The 15,282-nt window shown below is 44.0% G+C and overlaps 1 protein-coding gene across 1 annotated transcript in view; it reads left to right on the forward strand.

The window, feature by feature from the left end:
• Nucleotides 1-15,282, forward strand: part of spire2 (spire-type actin nucleation factor 2) — a 112,812-nt gene that overhangs the window by 92,826 nt on the left and 4,704 nt on the right. The window contains exons 10-16 of the mRNA XM_072518061.1: nt 1,320-1,495; nt 3,374-3,587; nt 7,306-7,442; nt 9,511-9,648; nt 10,724-10,791; nt 11,427-11,454; nt 13,145-13,260. Coding sequence (XP_072374162.1) covers nt 1,320-1,495; nt 3,374-3,587; nt 7,306-7,442; nt 9,511-9,648; nt 10,724-10,791; nt 11,427-11,454; nt 13,145-13,260 — 877 coding nt within the window. The remainder of the gene's footprint in view (nt 1-1,319; nt 1,496-3,373; nt 3,588-7,305; nt 7,443-9,510; nt 9,649-10,723; nt 10,792-11,426; nt 11,455-13,144; nt 13,261-15,282) is intronic.

The raw sequence follows: 15,282 nt of genomic DNA on the forward strand, positions 1-15,282 counted from the left end.
GTCTGGAGCGAGCAGGGTGGTGCTGATCTGGAGCGAGCAGGATGATGCTGGTCTAGAGCGAGCAGGATGGTGCTGGTCTGGAGCGAGCAGGATGGTGCTGGTCTACAGCAAGCAGGGTGGTGCTGGTCTGGAGCGAGCAGGATGGTGCTGGTCTAGAGCGAGCAGGATGATGCTGGTCTAGAGCGAGCAGGATGGTGCTGGTCTGGAGCGAGCAGGATGGTGCTGGTCTGGAGCGAGCAGGATGGTGCTGGTCTAGAGCGAGCAGGATGATGCTGGTCTAGAGCGAGCAGGATGGTGCTGGTCTAGAGCGAGCAGGATGGTGCTGGTCTGGAGCGAGCAGGATGGTGCTGGTCTGGAGCGAGCAGGATGATGCTGGTCTAGAGCGAGCAGGATGGTGCTGGTCTGGAGCGAGCAGGATGGTGCTGGTCTGGAGCGAGCAGGATGGTGCTGGTCTGGAGCGAGCAGGATGGTGCTGGTCTAGAGCGAGCAGGATGGTGCTGATCTAGAGCGAGCAGGATGGTGCTGGTCTAGAGCGAGCAGGATGGTGCTGGTCTAGAGCGAGCAGGATGGTGCTGGTCTGGAGCGAGCAGGATGGTGCTGATCTGGAGCGAGCAGGATGGTGCTGGTCTGGAGCGAGCAGGATGGTGCTGGTCTAGAGCGAGCAGGATGGTGCTGGTCTGGAGCGAGCAGGATGATGCTGGTCTAGAGCGAGCAGGATGGTGCTGGTCTGGAGCGAGCAGGATGGTGCTGGTCTGGAGCGAGCAGGATGGTGCTGGTCTGGAGCGAGCAGGATGGTGCTGGTCTAGAGCGAGCAGGATGGTGCTGATCTAGAGCGAGCAGGATGGTGCTGGTCTAGAGCGAGCAGGATGGTGCTGGCCCTCTGCTTGCTGGACTGTATCTGATGTCAGATGCCATGAAATCCAATAGTATAAACAAAAATTGTAGAATTGCAGGGAACTTGGTTAATGCTTCGGGGAAGGTACAATCAGCTTGAAATGCATTTCTTATATCCAGCCCCGCTTGTGCCAATGCAATTACTTCAGCCTCTAAGCAAATTGTGAAATGATTACGGTTTCTGAATTAAATCAGAAATTGGAGGATTCGAGCAAATAGCCAAATCCACAGGACCCATCACCAGTATCTCTCAGCCACTGAATCATTGTAAATATAAACAAGAATTCAAAATTGCATTTAATTCAATGCACATGTTTAATTATTTTCTCTCGTGCAAATTAAGTGGTGTAAGAACATTCCTACGCTTGCATACTTAAGCTAACTAGTTTGTTTATCCTCATGTTGTAAATTAATTGCCTTTACAGAAGTGACCTTTGGGTCACTGCCATGCATTGTGCATGCCTGCTCTGATGAACTAAAGTCTACTTCATGCATGGATCTCTCCAACCCCGAGTCCATGGGAAGCACACAGCGGCCTCGACCCAGGGTCCTCCTTAAAGCCCCAACACTGGCTGAAATGGATGAGATGAACATATCAGAGGTAGAAATATAATCTAACCTACTTCAACTCCATGTGATCTGACATGTTTCTCACCAATTTGAAGACAGATAGATCTTTGGAGAAAGTTAAAGCCTGTACTACAACAAGGTGTATAATGGCATAAACTACAAGAGCAAAACTTGACTTTCCCTCGAACATTAAGATTCATCAGCTAGGCACTCTGTAGCTGAGTAACATAGACCATAATCTAGACCATCTCATTCTCAGGAAATGGACATCACTAACAAGGTTACCATTACTGTCCACCCATAATTTCCCAAGTGGCTGATTGGTCCACTGCAGAACACAATTAAGATTTAATCACATTGTTGTGGGACTAGAATCACACATCATGCAGATCAGGTAAGGATATTGTCATTGAAAAGACATTAGTGAACCTGCTTGGTTTTCCAACAATCTGGCAGCCTCGTGGTCACATTTACTGATCGTTGGTTTTTTTTATCTCCAAAACTTTAAAACTGAAATCCCATTCTCAGACTGCCATGGATTAGTCACCCATGTCTCTGCATTGTTAACTCAGTAACATAACCACTAAATGATTGTATTCCGAAAAGTCCTCGGTTGACTTCACAGGTTAGGCTGAGTTAACAAATTTCACCTGTGGATTGCAAGTACCTGACACCAGATAATCAATGACTTTGAGAGTGCTATGGTTCTGCAGCAATAACAATTACTATTCCCTTTTATTTTGCACCAGATTACTGAGAAATCATCATATATTCAATGTAGATAAGTTACTCTTATAATGGTGGGAATTTTCATTATTCTCAATAGGAGCTGATCAGCAAGCATTTGGGACTGATTCATCGGAATAAGGTTAAGTTGTACTAAATTGCTTTATTATTTTTAATTAACACCAGTTGCTGGTCAATTAGCCCCAGAATGTGAATTCAAATCCCAGTATGGCAGCCTAGAGAATTGGAACTCAGCTTAATAGTTCTGGAAATAATAAATGACCAGAAGCTACTGAATTATTGGGGAAAAAAACTGGTTCATTAATGTCTTTTGGGGATGGACATCTTTGCCCGGTCTGCCCTAAAGGTAACTCTAGTCCAACAGCAACAGTTAACTCTTAACTGCCCTCTGTAGTGCACTAGGAAGCCACTCTGATGACTATGCATGAGTGTTAATGACAGCCTTGCCGGTTATGTTCAAATGTTCATTTCCTGACCATTTATGAAAGTTCCGACTGTTAAATAAAAGCCCCACTGGTCTATAATATTGTATATACAAAACCTTACAAATACCTTCTCCATATCTAATCTTTTTAAATAATAGCTTAATCCTACTTGTGATTATGAGCAAGCTCAAGAGGCATTGATTATTTTAGTCAAATCAAATGTACATGAGAGCAAAGCTGCTGATGTCCGAGATCACAAATAGATCCGCCAAAACTCTGGACACGCGGATGGTAACGTCTGTTGTGACTTTATCTCATAATAGGCCATTCATTTTCATTATAACTTTGTAATACTTTCTAACTTTTTGGGGCAGCACGGTAGCACTGTTGCTTCGCAGTGTCAGGGTCCCAGGTTCGATTCCCGGCTTGGGTCACTGTCTGTGTGGAGTTAGCATGTTCTCCCTGTGTCTGCGTGGGTTCCTCCGGGTGCTCCGGTTTCCTCCCACAAGTCCCGAAAGACGTGCTGATAGGTGAATTGGACATTCTGAATTCTCCCTCTGTGTACCCGGACAGGTGCCGGAATGTGGCGACTAGGGGCTTTTCACAGTAACTTCATTGCAATGTTAATGTCGGCATACTTGTGACAATAAAGATTATATATAAAATAATAATAAGTGGGGGTAATCAGAAACAGTTCCTGAACAGATTTGAGTAGTTGCATTATTTATTTTTAAAAGGAGGAAGAGTCACCGAGTGGAGAGATGCGAAGGGTTGCCAGCTCCCCAGTTCCTTTAAAACGTGATCGCTCATTCTCAGAACATGATCTCATCCAGTTACAGACTGAGTTGGCTCTGTCACAATCCGAATCTGCTTCTCTCTCGTCAAAGAGCTCAGATGCAAGACTGTATTCAGAGGCCGTGATGCTAACTGGAGCTATGTCCCTGCACAAAGGTAAATTAATGTGATTACTTCCTTTTTCCTGTGAAGAAACAGTTCATTCATGATGCATTGTTTCCTTTAGCTTAGAGAGCTTGTAATCAGTTTTGAGGCCTTTGCGTGACTGCTGATCTGTGACTGCTGATAAAACAATAACGTCTGAAACCTTCCCCACCCCAATATTCAGTGAAGTGTCTTAGCTAATACTTCTCGGTGATCACTCGCTAACAGGTATGGTTGTCCACCTAAGAAACTCTGTGTTACTGGTTATGGATCCTGTGGTTTCTTGCATGGCTGCTGAGCCTGATTCTAGAGCCATATTCAATCACATACTTGGCAGGTATTTCCGGGAGGTGTGATCGGCCCGTGGACTCTAGATTGCTGTGTCTGTGTGTGGGGGGTGATGGTTTCCTCTAGGTAGACGCTTGGTGCGGGACATCTTTTAAAGTGGGTATGCCGTTGCACATCAGCAGACACAATGTCCTTTACAGAGAGTAGGTCCAGTTCCAGTGGCAAGGAAACCTCGATGACTGGGGATCTCCTTATTGCTGCAGCCTTCATCCGCCATCGCAGCCGTTGATACCATGCGATCGGGATCAACGGAACATTTAAGCCTCCCCACCACGGCAAGGTGGCAATCCAAGGAAAGGCTAATAACCAAGACCCCAAAGTTGTTGACAATCAGCTCGAGTCTCAAAGTTATGACATTCTGATAAAAGTGCGCAGCTGAGTGAGAGGATGGAACACATTTTGGTATGTCAGTATAGGAGATAGAACAAGTAGGAGTTTGAGGTTTTAAACATTTTTTGCCTATGAACTAATGAAGCACCACCTTTCTTATTCAGATTTTACACTAATGCAATTTTAACACCCGTAGACCCTATATTCTGTCAATTGGCTGCCCTTAAAATAGAAATGATGAAAGCAAAATACTGCAGACAAAATTCTGGAAATCTCCCAACTGGTCAGGCAGCATCTGTGAAGAGAGAAACCTTTAATCAGAACTGGGCAAGATAGAGATGTAACAGGTTTTAAGAAATCAGAGAGACGGAGAAAAGAGGAGGGTGGTTCAGGGCCAAGAACCAAAGGGAAGGTCAGTGATCGGGTGAAGGACAGGAGAGAATAAATGGCAAAATGGAGTAGGAATGGAACAATAGAAGAAGCAAATGCTGCATAGAGAGGAGCTGGACATGACAATAGCGCGCAGAATCATTGCTGGCAATGGCTATCTGAAAGAAATAGCAGCGGCTATGATCCAAAAATGTTGAACTCTGTGTCGAGTTCAGAAGGCGGTAAAATGTGTCTCATCGAGCTTCCAGTGAGCTTCATTAGAGCAGTGTCAAAGGCAGAGTTCTAAGTGGGGAATGAAAATGATAAATGACCAGTAGCATGAACTGAACAGAGGTGTTTGCTCAAAGCAGTCAGCCAGTCTGGGTTTGGTGGTTAGCACTGCTGCCTCAAAGCGTCAGGAACCCGGGTTCAATTCCAGCCTCGGATGAATGTCTGTGTGGAGTTTGCACTTTCTCCCCCTATCTGCGTGGGTGTCCTCCGGGTGCTCTGGTTTCCTCCCACATCCCAAAGATGTGCAGGTTAGGTAGATTGGCCATGCTAAATTGCCCCTTTTGTCCAGAAAAGGTTAGGTGGGGTTGCTGGGTTACGGAGATGGGGTCAGGGCGTGGACCCAGGTAAGGTGCTCTGTCCAAGGGTCGGTGCAGACTCGATGGGCCGAATGGCGTCCTTCTGCACTATAGAGTTTCTATGATTCTATGAATGTAGTGGAGTCCACGTTGTGAGCAGCCAATCCAGTTTGGAGGGAAGGGGTTTAAAGGGCAGATGTTGCATGTCCTGCAGTAGAGGTTGCCGTGGAATAGGGAGGGCAGGTTGGGGCATAGGTTTATCCAGATTCTCGGGTAATGCAAGCATGTTAACAGCTCTCTGACTTCAGTACTCTGGTTTTGTTTTCAATGCTTTTATAGCCCTGAAACAGTAACAGTAGCAATTGATATAGTGCTTTATGTTCATGGACAGTGCTGTTACAGACAAAGTAAAACTGAAGTGACTAGGACTTGAGCTGATCATTTTGGGTGCATTTTCTTTCTCTATCACTATCCTGCCTTTAAACATTTTATTATTCATTGTATGTTCATGAAAATAAGCTTGTGTATGTTTCCAAGAAGCTTTTGTGACACGGTGAGTATCCTATTTTGGTTGTGGGTTTCTTTTGTGTAGAGAACTTATCCTTCTTGAATTTCAACAATGACAACTCATATGTACATAGGACATTTGACTGAGTAAAGTGTCCTAAAGCTGTTCAGTGGAGCATTGACAAACAAAATTTGGCAGCAAACCTAATGGAAATATTAGGACAGGTGGCTAAACTTGACCAAAGAAACTGGTTTTAAGGGGTTTCTTTAAATGAGGAACAGGGGTGGAGGGGTTCAGAAAGGCTATTCCAAAACTTAGAGCCTTGGCAACTGAAGGCCGGACCACTGCAAATGTTCTTCTGTTTAAATCATAAGTTCATATAAAGAAGGAGAGATTTGCATTAATTTAAATAGTGCCTTTCACACCTCAGTATGTAGCCAAGCACCTTACAGGTAATGAAAACATTTTAAAGTGTCGTTATTGTTAGAATGCAGGAGGTTCCTGTCCCTGAGTCACTGTCCTTGTGGAGTTTGCACATTCTCCCCATGTTTGCCTGCGTCTCACCCCCACAACCCAAAGATGTGTAGGGCGGGACAGTGGTTAGCACTGCTGCTTCACAGTGTCAGAGACCTGGGTTCAATTCCAGCCTCGGGTGACTGTGTGGAGTTTGCACTTTCTCCCCGTGTCTGTGTGGGTTTGCTCCGGGTGCTCCGGTTTCCTCCCACAGATGTGCAGGTTCGGTAGATTGGCCATGTTAAATTGCCCCATAGTGTCCAAAAGGTTAGGTGGGGTTACTGGGCTACGGGATAGGGTGGGGGCATGGGCTAGAGTGCCGTTGCAGACTCGGTGGGCCGAATGACGCCATTCCTCACTATAAATTCTATAATCTAGGTGGATTGGCTGCGCTAAATTGCCCCTTAACTGGAAAAAACAATGAATTGGGTATTTTTTTAAAAATGGAGAAGGTAAAGTTCAAGGAGCTAAATCTCTTTCATTCTGAATTAAAAAAATAACCGTTTGTGAACGATGAGAGAACCTTTACTTTTGAAAAAAATGTTTGACCAGAAAATTGAGCTCACAGACTCCAGCATGGTTTTGGTGTGTGGTCCATATATTAGTACCTAAAATCATGTATAAACTGCACAGGTTGTTAATTCTGTGAGGTGCATATTTTTTCTTGCATATTGCTTCTTTCTCTCCTTTGATTGCCCTTCTGGTTAATGGGTTGAGTCGCTTAGCCATAGAGCTCGAGAATATTCTCAGTTTTCACCTTCTAATCCAAACTTCGGAACCCCACGTTAGGAAGGAGAAAATCAGCCTTACTTGTTATCCATGCAAACTGGCAGTGTGGATGTTGGATGAGGACGTAATTGGACTTGGCTGTTGGTCCTTTGTGATTGAATTGTCGTCTGATTCTGGGTGTGAATGTGAAGAATGACCATGTATTATAGATATCAGAGGCCATTCACAAAGATGTTAACACATTCAGAGGAGGAGGGGATAGGAGAGAATTGCTAAAAACAATACAGCTTTGAGTTTGCTTTTCTACTGTCGCAAATTCCTACAAACACTTGTTTATACTTTTCAGTGGGAGAGAATACAGCGACGCAGACTATGGATACCCCGGCAGCTCGAAGCACCGATTCTTCTTCAGTAATGGACAACCGTCAGTCTATGAAGGGTATTCCAGAGACTGTTTTAACCTTTTCCAAACGTCAGTGGCTGGTGAGTGCCTGTTCTATTCGGCAAGCTTTGTGACTAGTTTGCGCATTTCAAAGATGCAAAATATGTGCCTATTTTCACAGCAGTCACTGCTGTTTCACTGTAAGAACAGTTTGTACATTTGAGATCTGTCTGTGCTGATTGATTATTAATGGTGGTGTTTGATTTGTCGTGGGCTCATTTTAACTTTTGCTGATGTTGTAAATGGGGCAATCTTAGATCAGCTGCCAGTTGCACACCTCTTCCAATTTTAATTTCTATTGAGGCCAAATATTGGGATCTTGAAGCATTGTTACATGCATGGGCATATTAGGAACACCTACCTGCTTAGGGTCTTCAAGATCACTGTGTCCAGTGTGCTATCTAACTTTGTTATTTGAAGAGGTTAACCAGAGAGGAGGTCCATCCACAAACGAGGCTAGATCAGTGCACTAACAATGGCTAAGAGGATGTTCTTGCTCAAAGATCTTAACAACCTGTAAGAGTAGTGTGCAAGGCTGTCATAGAGAAGATAGTCAATTAAGTGCCTGACCCATCCATTTAGCTAACAATGTGGAATATACACTTTCACCAATACTATCCTCAGCATTACTCCAATGACTATGAATTTCTTGATCTTCTGGTACCTGATTCTCCACCATTAGATGTAAATTCTGGACAAACATGAAAGAAGTGAAATCAATATATTGTCCTATAAGTGGTCAATCGAAATGCGTATTACGTTTAACACCAGTGCCTTCTCTTAATGACAGTGTGTCTTCCTAAGCCTATCCAGGCATTTCTGACTGACTATTGCTTGGTCTGGGATTGATATGTCCTGTACTACTTTATGCTGGATTATGAAATGCTCCTGAAGTTGGTACTGCAATGCCTAGTGCTTTGATGGTTGATGGGGTCTGCCCTGCCCACATCTGTCATCGAGTGGGGTGGGCAAGCTTAAGCTATGCCCACTCAAGCCACGCTGTAGTTGTTGGGCAGGACATGTCTGTGAAGGGCCACCCCTCTGGCACAATGAGGTTTGTGAAATGTTCTGTTAATTCAGCCCAAGGGAGCCTGCTGTAAACCTGAACCTGGGGCCACAGTTGCGGAGCAAAAGATATTACAAAGAGAGGAGAGCTAGCAAGATGGAAGGACTTTGACACAATGTGGCCTCAATGCAACAGATTCACACTGTCGGCAAAATTAGTGAAAAGAACTGATTGCTCAAAAGAGACCAGAATCCTGTGAATAGCACTGAATGAGGTTGAGGATGTGAAATGGAGAGGTTTGTGCATTATTACGAGGAGTTTAAAGCTGATGCATAGAGAACAGTGGGTAGTGGACACAAGGGTCACAGAGGATAAAGACTTTGTTTGAAAAGATGCAGATCAAAGATTTTCATAGCGTTGCAATTTTTAAAAGACAAGATTTTATATATTGGTATACGCCAAAAGCAGACTGAATATCTGTGAATTATTTCTGAAAATTCTTTTTTTTTCTTCACACAATTATCATGAGTATACCTGAAGAATTAAATAATCTGCAGCTTCAATTTTCCGTTATTATAGGGCTGACCTTTCTTTTCCCGTCCTGTATCAATGCAGTACAGACTACCATCGGTCTCTTCAGATACAAGATCACCAACTGTTCGTTGCACTTGCAGGTGCACATCAGAATGATCTCCGTCTTTTCCCACCATTTTCCACTGTGTAGCTATTTAAGTGTCTCCACCAGGTCCGTCCACTTGTTGAAAATTTCTGTTTATTTTTAATTTCATATTGAACTGGCCCACTGCTATGTCACTGCCTCGGAGTGTGACAAGTGTGCATTGAGAGTACACGGCTGTCGCATGCAATTCCAGATATTGTCAGAATAAAGCCATTATTTTTCTCATAAAACAAGGGAACCAGTAGCGGCACGAGGTTCAATTAAAAAAAATAATCCTTTGGGCGACGTGGCCCCGATAGTTTTCAAAATGCTTCAGCCTTGGGAGCTGTGCATCTGTTGTGCTTTCTGTTGCCACCATGGTATACCCTCTTCATAAATTTGAGTCTGCTTGGTGCAGGAAGTATGGAATATTTTTCTCTTGCAGGAAGAATTCAGTCACCCAGTCGAGAGCCTGGCGCTAACTGTGGAGGAAATTATCAACGTCCGGAAGGTCTTGGTCAAAGCTGAAATGGAAAAGTTCCTGCAAAGCAAAGATCTCTACAACAACCTGAAAAAGGGAAAGGCATGTGTTTTGTGCGCTTTTCTCACTTCTGTGATGATATCGCTAATTGTTCAAGTTCTACTTCCTTCCTCTTTCTCTCTCTCATTTCTACCAAACCGTTCATTCACCTCCAGTGGTTTGAGAGCATCGGCATCTGGCCTTCAGCTTCACACATCAATTCTGTCTTGTCCTGATCAAACGGCGATGCACACCTCAACCACAAGTGAGACGGGCAGCACGCCAGTATTTTCTAAGGTTGTGAGTGCAGTACTAGTTGGAAACCCAGCTAACGTGTACACCTGAGCAACATCCATTGCTGAGTTTGAAACTGCAGCTGTTACTGAAAAAAAGGAGAGGGAATCTTAAACTGACTTCAGAGCCTTTGTCCTTTGTCACTTTCCAATCTGCAAACAGTAATCTTGTGCTGGGCCTTTACCTTTGACAGCAAACTGGATTAATACTCCCACTCAGCCACACCAGAAAATATATCCATTACAAATAGTGGGGATTATATTCCTTTGGCTGTAAATTTAAAACTTTTCTTCTCATTATCCTCGATTTGTGTGTTTTTAGCTTGTTTAACTTTTAAAATGTGGTCCCGATTTGCATATTTGAACAAGATGCAAAACATTGTTGTTTACCATGCAGCCACTTCCAAGCTTGGTCCACTGATGACGCAACCGTTACACATCTGGGAATATATTTCACTCTTTGTTTAAAATTATTTTGCTGGATAAACATACGATAATTTTGCCACTCCAATACAATAGAATTTGTCTTTACCAACAGTGCGAAGTATATCCCCAGCTCTTAAAATATTCCAGAGTAGTCACGTGGTATGAGTTTATTTATAGCTAGCAATAGGAAAACATGAAGAAATAAATGCTTTGCACTTTATTCTCAGTCTTCCCCTTGCCCCCTCTGGCTCTATCTGCTATCTGCTTTAGTCTCACAAGTGAAAATGGTCAACAATGCTGAAATGAATTCCTGTTTCCTACTTGCATTTCATGGATATATTTTGTAAAATCGAATTTTATGTTACACCCTTTTGGTTTTAGGGGTTCTCTCATCTTACCTTTGCTCTTTGCCAATGCAGGTGTGCTGCTGCTGTAAGGTGAAGTTCCCCTTGTTCTCATGGCCCTCAGCATGTTTATTTTGTAAAAGGTAACTTGATTAACAGTTCATCTATTTTTTTTTATTGCAAACGTGCTAGTTAAGAATTCCATAAAAATGTCTAAATATTCTGTCAGTGTTCCAGTTAATCCACTAGTTCAGTCATGGCCACGGCTATCCTGCAAAGAACGGGGTATTGTAAAGATGTAAGGGAACAGACAAGACTCTCATTCCCTCCCCTCCTTTATATGTGGAAATACACTGGGCAGTGTATTTTAATGACAACCTGTCTGGGTTACACAAAGCAAGTGCACAATCACGCCCCAGAAAGATTTTTGATTTCATCAAGACATCTTAGAAACATATTTCAAACTTCAAATGCTAGATGGATGTAGGTAACAGCACCTCAAGCACAAATCTGATGTTCTTGATTACTAAGGTAATCAGGAGTTATGGGGAGAAGGCAGGAGAATGGGGATGAGGAATATGTCAGCCATGATCGAATGGCAGAGTAGACTTGATGGGCTGAATGGCCTATTTCTGCTCCTATATCTTATGGTCTTAAAATAAATGAAAATTAGTCTCAAGGTCTATGCCTTATTGTTAGTTTAGATCATTTACTTTCTTGTGTTGTTAACAAACTTTCCTGTGATTTTTAAAAACATGTTTATTTTCCTTCTCTTTAGATCGGTTTGTGCTTCTTGTAATTTAAAGGTAAGAGCTAATGTAAAAGTTACTTGATAAAGAAGTCCATAAGCACTTCGCCATAGAAATCTGATCCATTAAATCTTGATCCACATATTTTCCAAAGAAAAACTTCTGGCTCAACAATGTGTGACTCTTTGCATATTGGTTGTTAACACTGCAATACAGAATAAAAAGGCCTAAAACTATTGGCAAAAGACTAAACGGTGCACCCTCAAAATAGGAGCAGTATGTCCCCTGATTCAATCGTTGCCTAATTATCTGATCATCATTGTGCAAATTCTGGGGAAGTAAATACTCTATACTGTGTGTTGCAAACATCCACTTCTCTGAACAACAGACACGATTAAGAAGTAAGTGATAATTTATGAATTTGTGGTGGTCTAGGCACCAGGCATGACAATTTCAACGTAACATGGGCAGAGACATGATTAAAGGCTGATAATGGTACAGGTTAATTTCTCAAATCTAAGATGGTATTATTCCAGATATATTAGAGCTACTGATTGTTGCAGATATATCAGAGCTACTGATTGTAAACAAGATCCTTGAATAAAATAGAACAATCGCTTATTGTCACAAGTAGATCATAGATTATAGACTTTACAGTGCAGAAGGAGGCCATCCGGACCCCAGAAGGAGCACCCTACTGAAGCCCACGTATCCACCCTAACCCCACAACCCAGTATCCCACACTTAACATTTTTTGGACACTAAGGGCAATTTAGCATGGCCAATCAAGTAGGCTTCAATGAAGTTACTGTGAAAAGCCCCTAGTCGCGAGGAATCAAGGGCTATGGAGAGAGAGCGGGTAAATGGAGTTGAAATCAGCCATGATTGCATGGTGGAGTGGACTCGATGGGCCGAATGGCCTTACTTCCGCTCCTATGTCTTATGGTCTTATGGATTTATTCCGGCGTCTGTTCGGGGAGGCGAGTACGGGAATCGAACCCGCGCTGCTAGCCTTGTTCTGCATTATAAGCTAGCTGTTTAGCTCACTGTGCTAAACCAGCCCCTGAAAGCAGACTTGCTGATTGTGTGGTGCTTATGCAATTGTACTTTAATTTGTATTTGCACCTTTATTCTAATATATGAAAGGTCTTGCCATTCCCCATATACAGTCCTTACACAAAGTGCTTGTGCAGCTTCGGTTGTAGATCATAGCATCTCCACAGTGCAGAAGGAGGCCATTTGGCCAATTGAGTCGACACCGACCCTCTGAAAGACCATTCCCCCCGTCTTCTCCCCGTAATCCCACCTAACCTATACATCCCTGGACACTAAAGGGTCATTTTTTTATCACGGCCAATCCACATAACCTGCACATCTTTAGACTGTGGGAGGAAACCCATGCAGACACATGGAGAAAGTATAAACTCCACACAGACACCCAAAGCCGGAATTGAATCCGGGTCTCTGGCGCTGTGAGGCAGCAGTGCTAACCATTGTGTCACCGTGCTGCCCAAACGAATATGAAATGATAGAACTGATTTAGACAACTTTTTTTCTTCCTAACTTATTACTCAAGATTGCACTTTATACTTTTTTTTTGATTTTCATATAAATTACTCTTGCATGAAGAATCAAGATCTTGGCTGAGCATTTTTCTTCCCATGACCAGAAACGCTAAGTACATGGAGGTAAACATGTGGCATGCCTATGATAGAACTACAAAAAAATAACTTTATATTTACTGCAGATCAAGATTCCTTCCAAGAAACTTGCACATATACCGGTTTACACTGTGGGTTTTGAGACTATTCAGGGAACCAGCCAGACACAAACAGCTCAGACCAAAGAATGCTTCCAATCTCAGTAAGTATCTGGACTATCGCTGAATTAGATGTTGAATTTTTCCTTCGATTGGACTTCGTTTTAGTGAATTAATAAGAATTATATAATTGCAACAACAATGCATTGCATTTGTATACCACCGTTGCCAGCACTCAGACAGATGGTGCTGTGTAGGTGGAAGTGTATGGGATTTGAAATTGAGCTCGGAGTCGCAGAGGACGGAGAGGCTGCTCACCATTGGCAATTAGGCTGAATAAGTAGTTTGTGTATCTGGATTTTCTTGCCACTGTGTAATTTTGGGCGGGATTCTCCGCAATCGGCGCGATGTCCGCCGACCAGCGCCAAAAACTGCGCGAATCAGTCTGGCATCGCGCTGCCCCAAAGGTGCGGAATTCTCCGCATCTTGAGGGGCCGAGCCCTCACCTTGAGGGGCTAGGCCCGCGTCGGACTGATTTCCGCCCCGCCAGCTGGCGGTAAAGGCCTTTGGTATCCCGCCAGCTGGCACGGAAATGACTTTACTGTGCGGCGCATGCGCGGGAGCGTCAGTGGCTGCTCACGGTATCCCTGCGCAGTGGAGGGGGTCTCTTCCGCCTCCGCCATAGTGGAGACCATGGCGAAGGCAGAAGGAAAAGAGTGCCCCCACGGCACAGGCCCGCCGATCGGTGGGCCCCAATCGCGGGCCAGGCCACCGTGGGGGCACCCCCCTGGGCCAGATCGCCCCGCGCCGCCCCCCCCCCCCCCCCCCCCCCCCCCCCCAGGACCCGGAGTCCGCCCGGCCGCCTTGTCCCACCGTTCGAAAGGTGGTTCAACCCACGCCGACTGGCGTGGATTGACAGCGGCGGGACCTCGGCCCATCTCGGACCGGAGAATCGCCGGGGGATTTCCGCCGACCGGTGCGGCGCGATTTCCGCCCCCGCCGAATCTCCGGTGGCGGAGAATTCAGGACACGGCGGGAGCGGGACTCACGCCGGCCCCCGGCGAATCTCTGACCCGGTGGTGGGGGTCGGAGAATCGCGCCCGTTATATCAGACAATGTTGGTATGTTTCATGCCATTCAGAACTGTGCTGCAGGATCTGTGGTTGTGATGCAGCTTTTATTGCATTCTAAGCCACAATTTGTTAATGGAAATTAACCGCTCTGTAAGAATCTGCATAATCTTTGGAAAATGCAGGCTGTTACAGGAACTGCTGGATACAGAATTTTAATTATTTTGGGTTCTATTTTGCAAAAGTGCACGTGATATATTGTTCGAGCAGTTTTGTCAGTGGACCTCTGGGTGAAACTGTCCGCCACTGGGAAAAGTGAAACTAGGACAAACTGTGTGAAATTGTTTTGTAAAAGCTTGCCCCACGGAAGTGGAGCATCTGCAGTGTTTACTAATGAAGCTTCTTTTTCACTGAGTCTTGGAACTGGTTGTTTTCCAACAGTACAATGTGAAGAAAGGCTACTAAACTAAACAGTTAACAACTTCAAAATGTTCTACGATACGTCTCCAGAAAGCAAATAGAAAATATCGATTGAGCTAGCAAAGAATTTAAAGAGGCCTGACAAAAGTCCAGGTAGTTTTTTAAAGGAGGAGTACTTGGTAGAGAGAGGGAGAATTTTAAAGAAAGGAGCTGGATCCAGGCAATTGAAAATGCTGTCACCAATAATGTGGCAAAGAGGGTAGAGTCAGCGGGATGAAAGGTTCATGGAGGACTGAATATAAGATTAAAGGAGAATGCAAAGATAAATGGGGCAAAATCACAGAAGGATTCAAAAATGACTTTGAACTTGTGGTCTTGGGAGAGGGCATCAATATAGGCCATATCGGACAATGCAAGGTAAGATGTATGCAGCAAAGTTTTGAAGTATTAAAGTTATTGCTTAACTTGGATCTCCATATCTGAATGCGATCATCATTACCTACTGTGTGGAAAACTGCATGAATTCAGAATGATTTACCTTTAGAAGTGCAGGAAAACGTTACTTGATCAAACTTGAGAAATGATCAAAAATCCCTTGTGATCAACGATGATCTCTGGTCCCTGCATTTGTGAATA

The sequence above is a fragment of the Scyliorhinus torazame genome, chromosome 10 (genome assembly GCF_047496885.1).
Source record: "Scyliorhinus torazame isolate Kashiwa2021f chromosome 10, sScyTor2.1, whole genome shotgun sequence".
NCBI classification, from domain to species: Eukaryota; Metazoa; Chordata; class Chondrichthyes; order Carcharhiniformes; family Scyliorhinidae; genus Scyliorhinus; species Scyliorhinus torazame.